The sequence below is a fragment of the Apteryx rowi genome, unplaced genomic scaffold (genome assembly GCF_003343035.1).
Source record: "Apteryx rowi isolate R43461 unplaced genomic scaffold, aptRow1 scaffold_51, whole genome shotgun sequence".
Classification (NCBI taxonomy): domain Eukaryota; kingdom Metazoa; phylum Chordata; class Aves; order Apterygiformes; family Apterygidae; genus Apteryx; species Apteryx rowi.
In genome coordinates, this window is record NW_020450772.1 from 3,243,535 (window position 1) to 3,259,246 (window position 15,712).

The 15,712-nt window shown below is 45.1% G+C and overlaps 2 protein-coding genes across 2 annotated transcripts in view; one reads left to right on the plus strand and one right to left on the minus strand.

Annotated features, from left to right (window-relative positions):
- The window catches only part of LIMS2 (LIM zinc finger domain containing 2), a 54,951-nt gene extending 51,006 nt beyond the window's left edge, over positions 1–3,945 (plus strand). The window contains exons 11-12 of the transcript XR_003255815.1: positions 710–847; positions 3,894–3,945. The gene's annotated coding sequence lies outside the window, so the exon portion shown is untranslated. The remainder of the gene's footprint in view (positions 1–709; positions 848–3,893) is intronic.
- The window catches only part of MYO7B (myosin VIIB), a 47,954-nt gene that overhangs the window by 11,283 nt on the left and 20,959 nt on the right, over positions 1–15,712 (minus strand). The window contains exons 21-36 of the mRNA XM_026080039.1: positions 14,547–14,705; positions 13,595–13,804; positions 12,839–12,981; positions 11,762–11,929; positions 10,058–10,184; positions 8,497–8,616; positions 7,523–7,696; positions 6,328–6,555; positions 5,726–5,893; positions 4,995–5,112; positions 4,765–4,891; positions 3,842–4,011; positions 2,964–3,145; positions 2,027–2,154; positions 1,289–1,446; positions 654–807 (exon numbers count right to left, since the gene is read on the minus strand). Of these exons, the coding sequence (XP_025935824.1) occupies positions 654–807; positions 1,289–1,446; positions 2,027–2,154; positions 2,964–3,145; positions 3,842–4,011; positions 4,765–4,891; positions 4,995–5,112; positions 5,726–5,893; positions 6,328–6,555; positions 7,523–7,696; positions 8,497–8,616; positions 10,058–10,184; positions 11,762–11,929; positions 12,839–12,981; positions 13,595–13,804; positions 14,547–14,705 (2,534 nt within the window). The remainder of the gene's footprint in view (positions 1–653; positions 808–1,288; positions 1,447–2,026; positions 2,155–2,963; positions 3,146–3,841; positions 4,012–4,764; positions 4,892–4,994; positions 5,113–5,725; positions 5,894–6,327; positions 6,556–7,522; positions 7,697–8,496; positions 8,617–10,057; positions 10,185–11,761; positions 11,930–12,838; positions 12,982–13,594; positions 13,805–14,546; positions 14,706–15,712) is intronic.

Genomic DNA, 15,712 nt, shown 5'->3' on the forward strand with positions numbered 1-15,712 from the left:
GGTAGTAAAAGTTCCACAAAGTTTAATAGTCTTTGAGGAACAGCGAGAAAAAAAATGACCAAATGGAAGCTCCTTTTCTAACTTTTGCAGTGACACATTACAGCTAGGAATTGACAAACCATTTCCTTAACAAATGGAATTATTTTATTAGTATTTCAGGCTTTTATTGCAATCCAATTCCCCAGGAAGTATGTCAACTTAGGTGGGGAAGCAAAGCACCAGCCTGCTTCAGACACTCGTCCATGAGTGGGGGTTTGTGTAACCCATCTGTCCTGCAAGCCAGTCGTGTAAGCTAATCAATGAAACTACTCAGAAGGATTCACTGGTGGTAAAAGATTAAGTGCCAACCACACGCTCGTAGGAGGGAACAAATGGAGGGTCAGGAAGAGTGGTCACTGAAAGTGTCCAAGAACTCTCTTCAGTGCCATGTTTTCTGGAGGAGTAGTGGTCCAGCTCCGTGGCCTAGCAGTGCTCTGCAGAGCATTGCACTGAGCCCCACAGCAATGTCTGGGGAAAAGGGGAAGGGAAGGTGTCTCTCCAACATTCGCCCACCCTTCCCCTCTGCCCCGTCTCACACATGCAGCAGGGACTAGAGACCACCACCTGCGATCTAGTGAGCTGCAAAAGCAGGGCATGTACACCCAGGCAAGTACCTGTTTCTGTTCTCAGTCAGCTGCTTCATGATCTGACAGTAAATTTCATCCCGCAGAACCTCCTCCTGGATGGCTGCCACAAATATCTGGTCAGTGAGTTCCACAGAGGAGCGTGCCTGTTTCGAGGGGTAATCCCCCATGAATTTCATGATGGGTGAACATGCCGTCAAGGACAAGCAGGTCAATTTTGGAAGGTAAATAGGAAGCACCACTTGGATCCTAACATGATAAGGGACTCTGTTCAGGTCTGAGTGGGAAATCCTGGGAGGAAGGACTGAACCTATTCCCTGCCCCCTCTCCATCCCTGTGCAGCAGTCTCTGCTTGACTATGACTCGTATGGTATTAACTGCTTGCTCTGAGCACATGCAGTAAATCCCACTCACTCCTAGTCACATTCTCAGTTAAACGGGCTATCACGGGCTGTGGGGCATTGGGGCAGAATGGGAACCTTTTCTCTCTAGACAAGGGAAACAAGGCTAAGCTAACCCTTGTCTTGCAGAACCTATACCCCCTTTAATGTAGATGTACCCCTTTAAAATGGATGTGATATTATTCCAATGGAGGTGAGTTTAGTGGAGGCAGCTCTTCCTTTCCCTGAGAGTTCTCAGGCCCAAAGAGAAGAGTGAAAGGATATCAATGAAGGCCTGACAAGCCAGGTCCCGAAGATCAGGGTCTGTGCATGCTGTCTTCAGCAAGGGCTGTTTCAAGGGCTCCTTGGAGTGTGCCCACAGCTGACTGCGCCCACGGGATTTCTGGAGAACAGCCTTGCTAATGGATTCCTTCTCAGGAGTCCTGAATGAAGACAAATGCAGGCGATACAAATGCACTGGATCAGTACTGCTATGAACATAGGAAGTCATTATCACAAAGACTTATCTCTGGGCATGTTCTTCCCCGAGATGTTGATCTCATATACCCTTTGAGTATGCAGGTCAGCAAGAACAGGGAAATGTAGTTTCTTTTAGATTCAGAAGGGAGGCTTGCAAGAAGGAGAAAGGATTTAGAAGACTAACTTTCCCCCTATTTTCCAAGGCCTGAGATATTGCATGACTTAGCTAGCTGGTAAGTGCTGGAGAGAGGTGAGAATTAAGCATAGGGGCTGCTGGAAGGAAAAGAAAAAATTCCAGAGGAGGTTCTCCTACTCCTCCCTTTGCATTTCTGCAGGCAAAAGAAAGATACAAGCAGACTATGCACCAGAATCTCTGCAGGCCCAATGTCATGCTTCATTACAGGGAACAAAGGGAAGAAACTCAGTCAAAAATGGGAGCTGCAGTTACATCCTAGACTTTAAGGATTGCTGGAGAACAACTAGAGACTTTCCTAGGGGACATACTGCACAGGGAGCACTTTCATCCAGCACAGGAAGCTTCACCTGAAATGTTCGTAAGAGAACTCCTCTAGAGTGTAAGGCTTCACTCTGACATCCGCTTCATCAGGCTCCTCCATGTGGGAGTTCTGGGAAGCTGTCCTCCTCTGGTCTGGAGACATCATCAGCAAACTCTGGAAGGACACAGCCACAGAGAGAGGTCACACTGACACAAGACTCTGACGTGTTACTCGGTGAACACAGACAGATGGTGTACACAAAGCTTGAGTGCTCTGTGCTGCAAGAGACATAACATCCCCTAAGCATTTTCAGAGACTCAAGAAAACAGCAGGAGAAGAAAGGCTTGAGAGTAGGAGACTAAAGAAAGCAATTTACACAGACCCAATAACAGTGGCCATCAAAGTGTGTGTGATCATCCAGAGCACAACACTCATTAAAAATGCACCTGATTACCACTGGTGTGATTTTTCCCCACTTTTTCATTTTTTTACCTGTTAGCAAAGTATCCAATACACTGAGTCTTCAAAACCAAAGACAGAATTAATTGCTGGCAAAGTGATCAGTGGGAAACCTTGTGTTGGCTTCCTCGAGAAGCATGTTCCTTTAAAGGAAACCACTGTATTCAGAGCTTCCCTTGTCCCTTAATGTATGATCACCACTCAACCCAGTGTGAATTCAGGAAAATTCAGCTGCACACCTTTTTCTATTAATTTCCATTAATTACTACCGATTCCAAGCACTGAACTGATGATGAATGGACCATTATTTAGAAAGTCATTGCTTTTGTGCAACTGCAATCTTATCCTTAGAGTCTGGGCTGGATTTAGTTTCATTTCCAGACAAGACAAAATAAAATGGGAGGTATAGAACTTGCCTGATTTTGGAGGAACAATTATCTTCCAGTCATGAATTTAATCATATTTAACACTGTTACACCATTTATCTTCCAGCCTCTTCAAAAAGAGTGCTAAGCTTTTCTTACCAGCAGTTGACTAGATGGTTTTGTGAGGGAAGGAATGATGTAGATCTCTTCTAAAGACACGCTGCCTGTTTTGCCTGTCCTTTCATTCTGGGCATTGATCCAGTAAGAGTTTGCATCCAGCCTTTTGTCCTCGGTGAGGATTAGCAAGTCTCCCTTCTTGAAGGGCAGGATGGCGGGGTCTTCTGGAAACAGAATAAGGAAATACTGTTCAGGCTTGACAATCCAAGAAAATGGAAAGGGATTTCAATACGAATGACAAGGGAATGGCGTTTTCAAGGCCTGAATTCAATTAGCAATAGAAAGTGTTTTGTGTAAATATGCCTTATCACTCAGTAAGACTTCAGAGAAATCACTGAAATTTGCTCTACCAGCCTGATTTTATTCCACTGAAGGCAGTGGCAAAACTCCATTTGATTCAAATGGATGCAGAATTTGTGGGTAGAACTGACTGCAATGCATGGAAATTAACTCATTGCTAATGATAAGTAGGTGGAGTTAATATTTACATTATAATTACTTTCTTGCTGCTCCAGGCAACTGTGTTCCACAGAAACCTCCAGCTTACTACGTCTGTGAAACTCTTCTGGAAAATGTTTCCAGGCAGCCCACTCCAGCTTCCTACTACAAGCAGGCTGAGTTCTTGGAAACTGCTATATCTAAATACAATATCCAAAGCAGTAGAAGGGGGAAGGAAGGCTAATTTGTATGCAAGGGTCTTGCCTTCTGCTCTGTATTGCTGTGCTCATCAGTACGCATTCCTCCTGGAGCAAAGTGTCTCTTGCATGGGGTCCTTCTGCTCCTCTCTGAGCTCTTTCAAACAAGTGCTATGCATTCTCTCAAGATTTCTCCCAGCTCTGTAGCAATGTTATCAGACGTACCTTGGGTTTTTTTCTCTTGCATTGCCATAGCAAATCGTGATCTTTTCTTCAGTCCTTCCAGGAACATGACCACCAGTTCAGCAATTGCGGCACTGTTGGCAGATGTCAAGACAAACTCCTCGCCACGAAGTGTGATGAGAGTGCAGCTCTGTCCAAATGACTTCACTGCCCTATATGTTATTGAACAGTTTGTTACCAGAGTATCTGAAAAACTTAAAGAGCTATCTGCAATCGCAGCCAAGGCACCTACACCTCCTTGTAGACAGGTCCCTGAGAATGAGCTCCTAATTTGTCTTCTCATGAGTAGGTAGGTGAGAAGGACTGAAGTGATTCAGACTCACTCTGGACTCCATTCCCCCATGTTTTTGTACAGAAGTACCTCATTCTAGACAAAAGAGCACCCTTCCATTGGAGTAATAAGGCAACTAATTCAATCTGTGACTCTCTTCACAGAAAGGTATTTTTCCTTTATGTAAGGCCCTATGTCCTGAGTGATGTGATGCAAGGATGTGTGCCCTGACCAAGTCAGTGACCTTCTTTCCCACAGCAATCCTGTTCAGCTCCACCACACCTGAGAAGCATACAAACTCCCAGCACACATAACTAATGATGGCTTAGCTATGTTAGTTATTTGGGTCATTCTTATCCTGACTCATGTCTGTGCTTCCTTACACCTTTCAGACTCTGCAGGGCCATCCTTCCTTTGACTGACTGGGTAGATCCAGCCATTTCAGTACTTCCTTTACAAGCTGCTCAGAACTTGTCCCTCTGTTTCCCAGATCCAGGCTAAACTACCCTTCCAGACTCAAATCAAATCCCCTAGAGGAAAGGCAGAGAAAGTTTACCTCCCTCCTACATGGAAACCCCATTCTGAATATGGGCAGAGCTGCCTTCATCAGATCTTGTTTCTTTGTGATGCTCACCTGTTGGTGTGGATGCCAGTTATCTCTGGGAAGGTCAGCTCAAGAAGCCGCTTTTCGGACTCATCCAAGAAGCAGATACCTTTCCAATTAATGGCAACTATAAAGTGGTTCTTGGGCAAGCTGGGACCTGAAAATGCAGGAATAACTCCTTATTAATGCTATACAAGTCCTCCTCTATTATCTCTATATTATCTTAGATCTGACCTCTACTCCCAGGCTCCAGACATTACCTGAAAACTTTGTGACTTCAAAGAATTTAGAAAAAAGCAAAGGCCACTGAAAATGAGCAAAATCCACAAGTTGTTCCTTCACAGTCTGACGGGAAAGACGGTCCTGTGTGTATGGGGCCTGCAATATAAAAAGATACCCAAGATTTCCTCAGCAAAATTTTATTTGCATGATCTGCAAAACATTGTATCTGCAGATAATAAAGAGCAGACCTGATCGCAGAGGGTCCCAATAGCCCTCTGTTATCACTGACATCAAGTGCATCTGCAGAAAGTCAAATGAAGAACGGTCTCCAGGATCCCAAGCCACAGGCACCTAAGGCTGCCAGCAGGCATGTGGACTTCAGATTCCCCTCAAATCCCCAGTGACTGGTCTGTTTGTCTAACGCACTTTGGGTGCCATGAGAATAACCCAGATAACCCATATCCAGATCAAAAATAATATTCCATTCCACGCCCATCCTAACTCAGTTGTCAGCTAGGAGGTTGCAAGAGAGCCTTAAAAGACACTCTATTCAGAGATTTATTCTCTCTTCATTCTGCCCCCCTGTTGAGCCCTATGTGGAAGAGTGAGTGAAAAGATTCCCTCTCTCCTACTCCTAACTATTTGCAATAGATAAACTGAGATGTTTTTCCTTCTTCCCTCAACAGACTAGTCATAAATGGAAATGATGAAAGAAGCAGAAGTTGGCACTCAAGAGTGGTTACCCAGCAGTGCCAGACAAGACTCTTACCTTAGCATGTGCATAGGTTATAAGGCTCACCCACTTTTCCAGGGGTTTGGACTTCAGCTGCTTCACTGGGATACAGTCGTGGAGTGCTTTTTGCACAAGCTCATTGTGGAAGGAATCGCCAAACTGGATGTAACAATATTTTGCACCTATCTCCACCAAATCATCCTCCTGAAACAATTACTCTGTTAAAAGAATCCTAAAAAGATGTCACAAAGTCCACCTAGCCTTGTTCAACCTTGAAGGCAATTTAAGAACTGGGTTTTCTCTATTTTTGTCTGGATAACCCTAGACAGCATTCCAGGATAAGGAGACATGAACTTCAAATAATCATAGTGTCAAGGAGAATAATAGCAAGGATATTAAAAAAGGACACGAATAGCCCCTTTGGACATGCCTCCAGCTGCCACATGATCTGAAAGTTCAGGAAAAAATGTATTCCAACTGCCAGTGTGGTGGCTGACACAATTATCTGGACAGGAATTGTCCATTAGAAGGGAAGAGTGATTCAGACCCACAGGAAACTTCACCTCTCTTCCTGCTTCTCCATGCTGGAAACCTTTATATTGTTTTGTCTCTTTATGAGGATGAATAAGGAAACCCACCTTCTCACAACGGTACTCTCCAAACCGGATACCGCGAATGACTTGGTGGTAAATGAGATCAGTGCTGAAGGGATCCTCCTGGCAGTTGTGCCAGGGGGTAAAGATTTCCTTCCGGAAGTAGAGCCGCCAAGGTGCATTACGTTCATGGGTGCCCCGCTCCTTCACTAGTTGCTCACACTGAGAGATGGCATCCAGGACATGATCTTGTCCCCCACCCAGCGACCAGGCCTAGAATAAATGGACAGCACATTTACTGGCATGCCTTCTTTGGATCTGAGGGAAGGGCAACAAACCCAAAGCTCCTGATTTCCTGACAGCAAAACAACAGTGAAAAGGTGAGCATATATAGTTGTACTTTGGTAATTGTGTTTATTCGTATGCACAGGGACGGTATTGGGAAAAGTAAGTTAGGAGGTAAGGGAGAAGAGCAAGGCAGCCCTGGTTGCAGTGTTTTGTCTATCTCCTTGTACTTCTGCTTATCACCTGTATGTCCCCTTAACTACACATGCAAGTGTTGCTGTAGTCTACACAATAATGCTAGCTCTGAATTAATTTCTTTGCACTTAGTGCCTAACTGTGAGCACCAAGATGTCATGGTGCTGTGTTTGTCCGTTCTGCACCATTATCGTAAAGAAACAAGGGGAAAGGAGAGGCTAAAATGCCAGCATGTGAGCCAACAGCAGCAGCCCTGATGAGGACCTTGGTGTTCAATGCACAGGCCACATGATAGAGGCTGCATCAGCAGCACTGATTTACATGACAAGTTGTGTGCCACAGTGCAGCTGGGAAATATGTCTTTTGAGTCAGGCTCCCTAGAGTTGGCTAGTCCTGCCCCCGCTCCAGCAGTTCTGCAGTGCTGCATGTGTGACCAGCAGCAGGCAGGGACGCAGGAGAGCAGGGAGATCACAGTGCTGCCCTGTCCCTCTGTGAGAGCAGGCACGAGTCAGCTGCGTGACCTGGCAAAGGAAACCTTCCAAGCCTGCAGCAGGAAATGCTGAGTGGCCAGCCAGCAGAAAGGCAAAATAGGATTATCAGGTCCTGAGACTCAGCTGGAAGAACTGATTTGGTTCTAGTGTAGGACTGGGATGGGGGAGCTTCTAGAACAGAGGACAGAGGGAGTCCTCAGCCAGGCTGGATGGACAGCAGAAACCACAGAAAAAGAAGGCAAATTTCATTCTGTTTTTCTACACTTTACCTTGTCAAACACAGCAATGTAGAGTGAAAAACCAAATACATCCTTCAGCTTGGTTTTATCTGCTATGAACTGGCAGATCTCTTTGGCAATGGAAGCAGAGTCTGCAGGGACAGTGATGCTTTGGCCGTTCATCAGAGTGACATTAAACATAATGGGTTTCTTTTGCTTTGTTGCCTGCAAGTCAGAGTTAAATGAGAGAGACAAATTATGAGCAAAACTTACTTTTCTGTGGAGAATGAAGAAGGTATTTAGATTTAAGAGCCCCGCACATCGTATGCCCTAGTCGACAATCGTTAAGAGAATCTCCAAAGCCCACATGGTTTCTTCAGTGCATGGTGAGTGTTAAGTACAAATGACATCCCTGGACCAGCATTGGAATCAAGTTCCCTCCTCCCCACAGCTCAGAGGCCTAATGAATTTTGGGCACAGCCTTACATGCAGCAGCAGAGAGGTGGCCTGCAGTAAGCATTTTGCCTAGGAAGATAGGTGTTAGGTGATGGGGTCACTCAAGCTCAGGAAGGAATCAAACAGGTCTCCACTTATGGGATGGGGTGTGTGTGTAATTATTAGGCTGACATTGAAAGGAAGGAGGAGGGCGATGTAGCCCTACCATACAGACATATCCCACTCATTTTAAGAGCATGAGCCCTGCTCAGTCCTTTCCAAGGATGATGTTAAGAGCTTCCCTCATGAGATGGTTCTGGTCTGTGGCTCCTGAGTGGATGCAGGCATCATCCTGCATATCAGGTGTTGCAGCTCTTAATTTACATCCTCTGTTGGATTTGGGTTGACTGAATAGCCAGAGAAGAGGCAAATCTAAGGAGCTATCCAGACTAAGGCAGCTTGTCTTCAATCCCCTTGTGCAACTGATTTCCATTATTAGACTTAGGAAGATCTGTCCACACAGGTTAGGAAATGCAATCCAGCATGAACCGACACGGATCAATACAATTAAGTAATGAGGGAATTGCCACCTGAAGTTCCAGCCAGCTAGGTGGTTCAGTCCGTGCTCCGTTGGCACAGGTACGTCTCAGACGTTCAGCACAATATGGTGCATAGCCTGTGGGCCCATTATGGATGAAATTCAGCAGGTACTAGACACAGAACACAGGAGAAAGTTAAGAAACACTAATGCTCATAAAACACTAGAAACCTTTTCCAGCAGATAGACTAGACTAGAATATTGGTTATGCTTAGTTACAGTTTGCCAGGAAGTTTTAAAGATTAGGGTTAGGATCAGTTTTGGAAAAGGAGGGTTTGAGGCACCAAGTTTTCCTGCATTCTTCAAAGCTTTAGGCTGAAGAGGAAGATTTGTGTCAGTATAGGTCTACTCCTTATTTTTAACTATACTGTAAATAATAGACAGTTGAGAATGTTTATTCCTAGAATTAGGTTAGGGGCAAGGGTTAGGGTAGGGTTAGTGTTTCTGATGGAAGAACCTGCATCTTGTGACATTCTGTATGAACCAGAGAGCTAGGAAGGGGGTTAGCTGCAGGTCAGGGCTGCAGATTATGGTTGCTTTCAGTTTTATTAAGTTCTCTGGCAATACTGATGGTTGACAGAAAGATTAAAATTGGACTTTGGAAGAGAAGGATTAGATAAATAGAGCTTTGCGGGGGTTGTATGGCTCAGATATCTTAGATGAGATGGTATAAGCATGGACTTGTATTTACATGCTTGATTTGTATTTAGGGCAAGTTTGGGTCACCTGGTTATTTTCATGATTAGGAGTATGACTACGCATAGGGCATGGATTTAGGAAAAGAGAACTAAAAGAAGTCAAGTCTTTCATGAATTCTGCATACTTCACAGATTTGGATAAAGACTGGTGTCAAAATATGTCTATGGCTTATGTCGAGTTTGGTTCAAGTAGCAGCCACTTGGCAGTATTTATGATTAATCATTTGATTTAGGATATCAGCAAAGCAGTACTAAAGATCTGGAGACTTTTACGGATTCTGTATGCCTTTAAGACCTAGGAGAAAGCCTGATGTTAAGCTGGAGCCATAGTTTGTTTTTTCTGTGGTGAAGTGGATTTATCATCTACCTACATTTAGATATTAACGTATCTTAAAAAAAAAGGTAGGAAAACCCAAGTTTCCACTGGATTTTATAAGGTTTGGAGGTGTAGGGTGATATTTTTTCTTTGTTTTACTGCATGCACTGGACTTCAGAGTATACTTAATCACTAGGATTGTAACTGGAGATAGCTTTAGAGTGCTGGAAAAGCAGGACTGCAGAGGATAAAATCTGCCAGATTTTTCACAATTGAAGATGTAAAATGAGGGCTGTGATCAACAACAGAATCTGACTCGTATGCCATGTCATGAAAAAGAAGTAAACATCAGTACAACAATCACTTATTTAAATTCTCAGATAAGCATATGAGATGAGATAGTTTCTGCTAAAATCACAGCACCAGTTGCTATGACAGCAAAATAGTTTATGTGGCTATTTGTGTCAAAATAGTAAAATAAATAAGAAACCAGAGCAGCTGAGGCCTTTAAGCTGCTATAGGAAAGGTGAGCAATGTACCTTCACAAATGTGTCTGAAGGAGGAAAGCAACCAAGGCAAAGTGACAGAAGGATCCAGCCTCGAGCATAGCTGCTCCTGTTGCTGTTTTCACTGAGTTGTTTGCAAATCTGGCAATAAATCTCATCTCTGTAATAAAACATGTGAAAGCAACATGATAATGATTCACTGGCTGAACTGTCTTTAGCTACATTTCCATTGCAAGCTTGGCATGATTGCAGCACGATGAAGTAGATCTGAGCTAGCTTTAATCACATTAGCTAGGATATCACCTATGTTTACCATGGGAAATAACTGTGTCCTGGGCATTGATAGGAAAAGGCTTGTGCCCTTGGCCACCCCTTCTTACTCGAGAAGTTCAAGTGCAATTCCCATGCTGGAGATACCTCATATGACTAGCAGTGGGGCTGTGCTGAGATAGCAATTACTGGGCCAGCCAGCTGTGGTATTTCATTGCTGCCTTCCACATGTGAAATCTGCCTTAAGCTCTCCACAGTACATGGTGTGTGTCTTGCGGCTTTTGCCTGTCTGCTCATATGTGGATTTGGGGATAAGGACAGTGGGACACCCTGCTTAATGCTAGGATTTGTAAGCTTTTAGGAAACTTGGCATAAAAAGTGGAGTGAGTCCTTGGACAGGAATGCAGGAAGGTGTGCTGCAAAGTGAGCTTCTGAAAATGCAAGTTGCCTGTAACGAGGACATATGGGAAACAGATGCAAAAAGCAGCGTACAAGCAAAACTGCTATTTAAAAAAATCATCTTAAGTCTTCTAGGCTCCTGGGACACACATTTGGCAAGTCTGCTGTGGGAGGATACAATGCGGATGGGGTCTGTGCTCCCAGGTGGGGCATATGGTGAAACAAAGTCTGAGGGAGCAGATGCTTAGCTGGTGACTGTTATGATACATTCATTGAAGACAATTTTTGCCAGATGAGGCTTTGCTTCTGGGAGCATCTTGACTGAAACAAAGCAACTAAGTAGAGAAAAAAGCAGCCCATGCCTGAGGCCGAGGCAGGGCCTGTGCTTACGGGCTTTGTTACAGAAAAGCATCAGGTAAATTGAAACGGGCAAGCCCAAAGTGGAGGAGAGGATTCGCGGGGGCGGGGGGGTCAGAACCAACTAGCTTCTGTCTCATCCTCACACAGCCTTTGGGCTAAGGGCCGTCCTCACAAAGCTTGTGAGCAGGATTTCTTCTTTGAGTGGCTGAGCTAGTCAGCAAGCCAGTCTTTCAGCTATCTTTGATTTGAGGACATCTCTTCCGGGCTCAGAAACAGGTTCTGAAAACCTCTCTAGCATATGTTAACCCCACATTTTTTACTCTCTCCTGATTTTTCCATGTCCCTCATACTAGGGCTGTGTTCCACCTTCAGGTGTTACTGGGTTACAGCACTGAGCTCTGTCCCATTGCATACTTGTGGGGTATTCAGAAAGCCATACACTGAGACAGGTGACCTAAACTGAGATGAAGATCCCAGGAGGGGCAGTGAGGCAGCTGTTTTCCATCCCCTCAGACACAGGTGAACCATGCTCTGAAGGGGTGTCTGCAGTCTCTCAGTCTTATATGTGACTAGCTTGGACTTTTGGTCAGGAGTCCCCAGAAATGAATGGGGGACATTTCCAGCATTCTCTCGGGCTTCGGAAAGGGAATGCTGAATATCCTTGAGGTAATGGGTATCGGTTCTGGAAAGAAGGTGCAAGTTTCCTACCTGAGGGCAGGGCGCAGAATTGCATTGCCAATAATGAAGTGCACTTTTTCAAGGTTGGACATAGGTCTCTCAGAGATCGAGCTGTCCTCCTGGAAAGCCTCTTCTCCACTTTTCAGCTGGTTTGCCACCTGAAACAAACCAAGCAGAACCCCAGAGTGCTCTGGAAACCTTTCCTCATACCAGGCAGCTCTCATAGGAATGAGAGCTGCTCCATCTTTCTGGCTAAAATTTTCCTGCTCCTTGCAGCAGCAGTTAAGAAGAGACCATACCTTCAACTCAAAAATCTCGTGTTACAGCACTGTTCTTACTGGTTTGGAGAACTTTCATGTATTATCCTGTAAGCACTAAGCACATGGTGGTTCTTAGCCCTGCTCAGGGCTTTGAGCAAACTATTCTGTAATACCAACAATTCCCAACAATAAAAGGTTCTCTGTGTTCAGGAGTCACTCTCCAGTGGGAAGGAGTAAAGGGAATCTGCCAGGGAATGAATGACATCAGTGCGCATGGAGAGATTTTCAAAGGAAGGCAAAAAGTGCACCAGGTATCCCCTACACAGCATGGGCTGCACTGGCCTGGAAGGGCAATGAGTTCCCAGCTGGGAGCTGCTGGCATGTAACATCTATCAGCAGGTGCAAGATAGGGGTCCAGGTAAAGAGATTTAGGGAAAGCAATTTATTTCCGAATCTTACCTTCCCTGTCATCTTGGAGGACCGTTTCAGCTTCAGGGAAGAGATCCCCTTGGAGATCTTGTTATCCTTTCTGCTGTCTCTCTATGACACACGTTATCATTATGGGAAATTAGTTCAACGCACAGCAAGAATGAGTCATTAAGAAAAGACAGATGCCAAATTTGGGACATTTTTGTTTTGTCCCCTATTGCTCAAAGGAGCTGCAGTGTCCTCCTACGACTGACAAGGACCCCTTTGCACTTCTGGTACTTTTGGCTAAGTACAATAGCCTGCAAGGTTTCCTTTGCTTTTCTCACTTTCAGTAGAACAGGACAGGAACCAAGGAAAGCATCTGAAAATACAAACATAGCCTGTTCCTCTCACCATATTTGGGCTGTTGCTCCTGAACTGGACCTGGTTTTTCTTGCCAATTGTGTCATATATCTGTGTCATCACGGAGCTGCTCTTGGTGGTGACACTCTTGGCAAACATTGTTGGCTCTGGCAGGTCCCCCATGAACCGCAGGATGATGACCCACACAACCAGAGAAGCCTGCAGTGGCAGAAAGCACAGTCAGACACTGCCAAGAGAACCACTGGCCACATGCCCTTTCTTCCTGTTTAGGTAAAACCATTTTCTTCCTTTATCCACTCCAAGTTATTAAAATTCCCCATCCCCTCCCACCGTTTACACAAGGAGTTTCCTTTCATCTCCAACCACATGTGAGCATCATTCACAACTCTCTCATGCTAAAAGAAGAGGGCACAGGGCTTCAGGAGGCTCCAGTGGGAATGTCAGACCTGCTCAATGACTGCTGAGCCCTCACCATTCCCTTTACTGGCACCTGGCAGGTCCCCTGTAGCTGGAGTGAGGTATAGAAACCTTGGCTGAACTGCACTCTGCATCTACCCACCTGGACAGATCAGCACTCTGCAGCAAGCTCTTCCAGAAGCCCTTATGCTCAGAAACAGAAGGCCAAGTAATGTCAAAGTTTTTGCAGCATGGGACTCCCCATTCTGCAAGGCTGCTTAATATGAAGGAAAACTTCCCTCTCCGCCTTCCTATCCCTCAAGAGGAAAATGGGAAGGAACCCAAGGAGGAAGGGAGCTGTAGGAGCCAGGGCTGTTGCAGGGAGCAGGTTCACCAACAAGAACAAGCAAGATACCAGGACATTGTCCTTGTCGTCATGGTAGAGCAGTGGGTGCTGCAGGGGTCTCCGGATATGTGTATGTGTAGATGACCCCTGGAAATAAGTAGCTGCAAACTTTGGGAAGGTGTACTCTGCCAGGCCATCCGTTTCTTCTTCCAGCTCCACACTCATGGGAATCATGTCCAGGTCCACCTCTTCCAGCCTGCTTGGCTTTGTTTCCAAGTCCTGCACAGAACATGCAGAAGAAGCACATATTCTTTCCCTCCACCCGTAATATTCTTATTTTATATAAATTTTTCTGACTTGGCCATAATTCCTCTGGAATTTGACTCTCCAACTATTGCCAAAGCCATGTTCAGCAGCTACCAACAGACCATTGGGACATAGGACCTGTTCCTCCAAGATGCATCCATTCCATATGGCCTCCCTGGGCTGGTCTTCAGCTGGCCAAGAATGTTGCAGGTCAGAAAACCCAGGCGCTACCTCATTGCTCCCATTCTGCACTAATCCAGACTGCTCTGCTCTGCCTACCTCCCTCTGCCCCATTCCATCCTCCACAGCTGTCAGGACCAGTATATCTCAAATCTTGCTTTTAAGGATATGGAGTAACTGCACAAGACGTGTGTGTAAGCTGGAAAGCACTGAGAAAGCACCGGCAGCAGAACATGTAGTTGGTGCTAAAAGGAGAGACTGGCACAGTTCAGAGAGGGTCTACTGGGGAAATGGAACAAATGTGAAGTGGTTTTTGGAGATGCACAGTCCCTAAACTGCAGATGACCAAAAGCTTTTGGGAGCTGACCTCTGAATGCAGTTTCTCAAGGGACTGTCTGGATGACTTATTTCAGCAGTTCTTGCTCAGTGCTTTCACTGTTCATTAAACAGAATTGACCATGGATGGAATTCCAGAAAAGTCAATGGACTTACATGAGGGATGAACATGACCCATTACCACTTTGCAGCTCAGTACCTCAAAACCCAGAGGAGCCTGTCCTTCTTGGCCTCCAATCATGGAAGGTAAAAATCCAAAAATTTTGTCCACCATGTCTTGGTCACTGATAACATCATAATTTGTTGGTCTATTGGCAAGAGCATTATTTTTCCTTTGTCTTGCTTCATTCTCTTCTCTCTCCGCAGCAGCCAGGTGTTCCTTTAAACATAAAAGTTGGTTAAGCATGACTGGAACATCATTCAGCTAGAATGAATGGGCACGAGGATGAAAGGCAATTACGTGGGTGTTATGACAGTGAGATGTAGCTCTGCCAGTGCAGTGCCTGATGTGAAACCAAATGTTGCTTGTGTTAAGCAGTCACAAAGACCTAGCACATCAGCAGCTTGCACTAACAGCTGTCCTTATAGGCTGTTGGCCTATAAGTAATAATGCAATTTTCAAGAACTGTATCATCAAGCAATGCTACAGGAAAAACACAGTATTCCTAACTTAGCATGAAAAAAACACATTATTTAAAATTTAAAAATGTTTTGTGTCAGGAGACCATAATAGCATGTGCATGTTTGTCTGAAGTGCCCCTCATACTTCCGATGTGCATGTGTTTGGCTTGGCCCATTTCTAAATCATCCTCACAAGTGTGTTTACGACTATGTCCGCTTTTTACTATCCTCTGACATGTACCAGTGTGCAGATATTTGAGCAAGTCTACACGTGTGAGCTGGGCAAGCTGTCTTGTTGGGCACACAACATGGCATTTGGTGTTCCTCGGTCCACATACCTACCTTTTCTAACCTCATAGCTTCTTCTCTTGCTTTCACTGGTCCAAGGACTTGGATGAGACGTTTCTCTTCTTCCAAGCGGATATTCCTGGCTTCCAGCCTGCACTTGTTCTGTGAACAAGAGGACCATTCTGTGACTGTTTCCATACCTGCTGGGCTGGCTCCCTTCTGCCGTTAATCAGCTGTCCACACCAGGACTTGATCTGCAGCTGGGGCTGCTTGGTTCTAGCTTTGGCATTTTAGGGAACGGGCCACAGGCAGATATCTGCAGATGGGATTTGTCCTGTTTGTACAGCATCTAATGCAGAAAGGAAACCACAAGAAGGGCTCCCATGTGCTACGGACAGCTAAGGTAATAAATACAGGATTTTTCTGGCAGTGCATATGAAGATACACAACACTGGG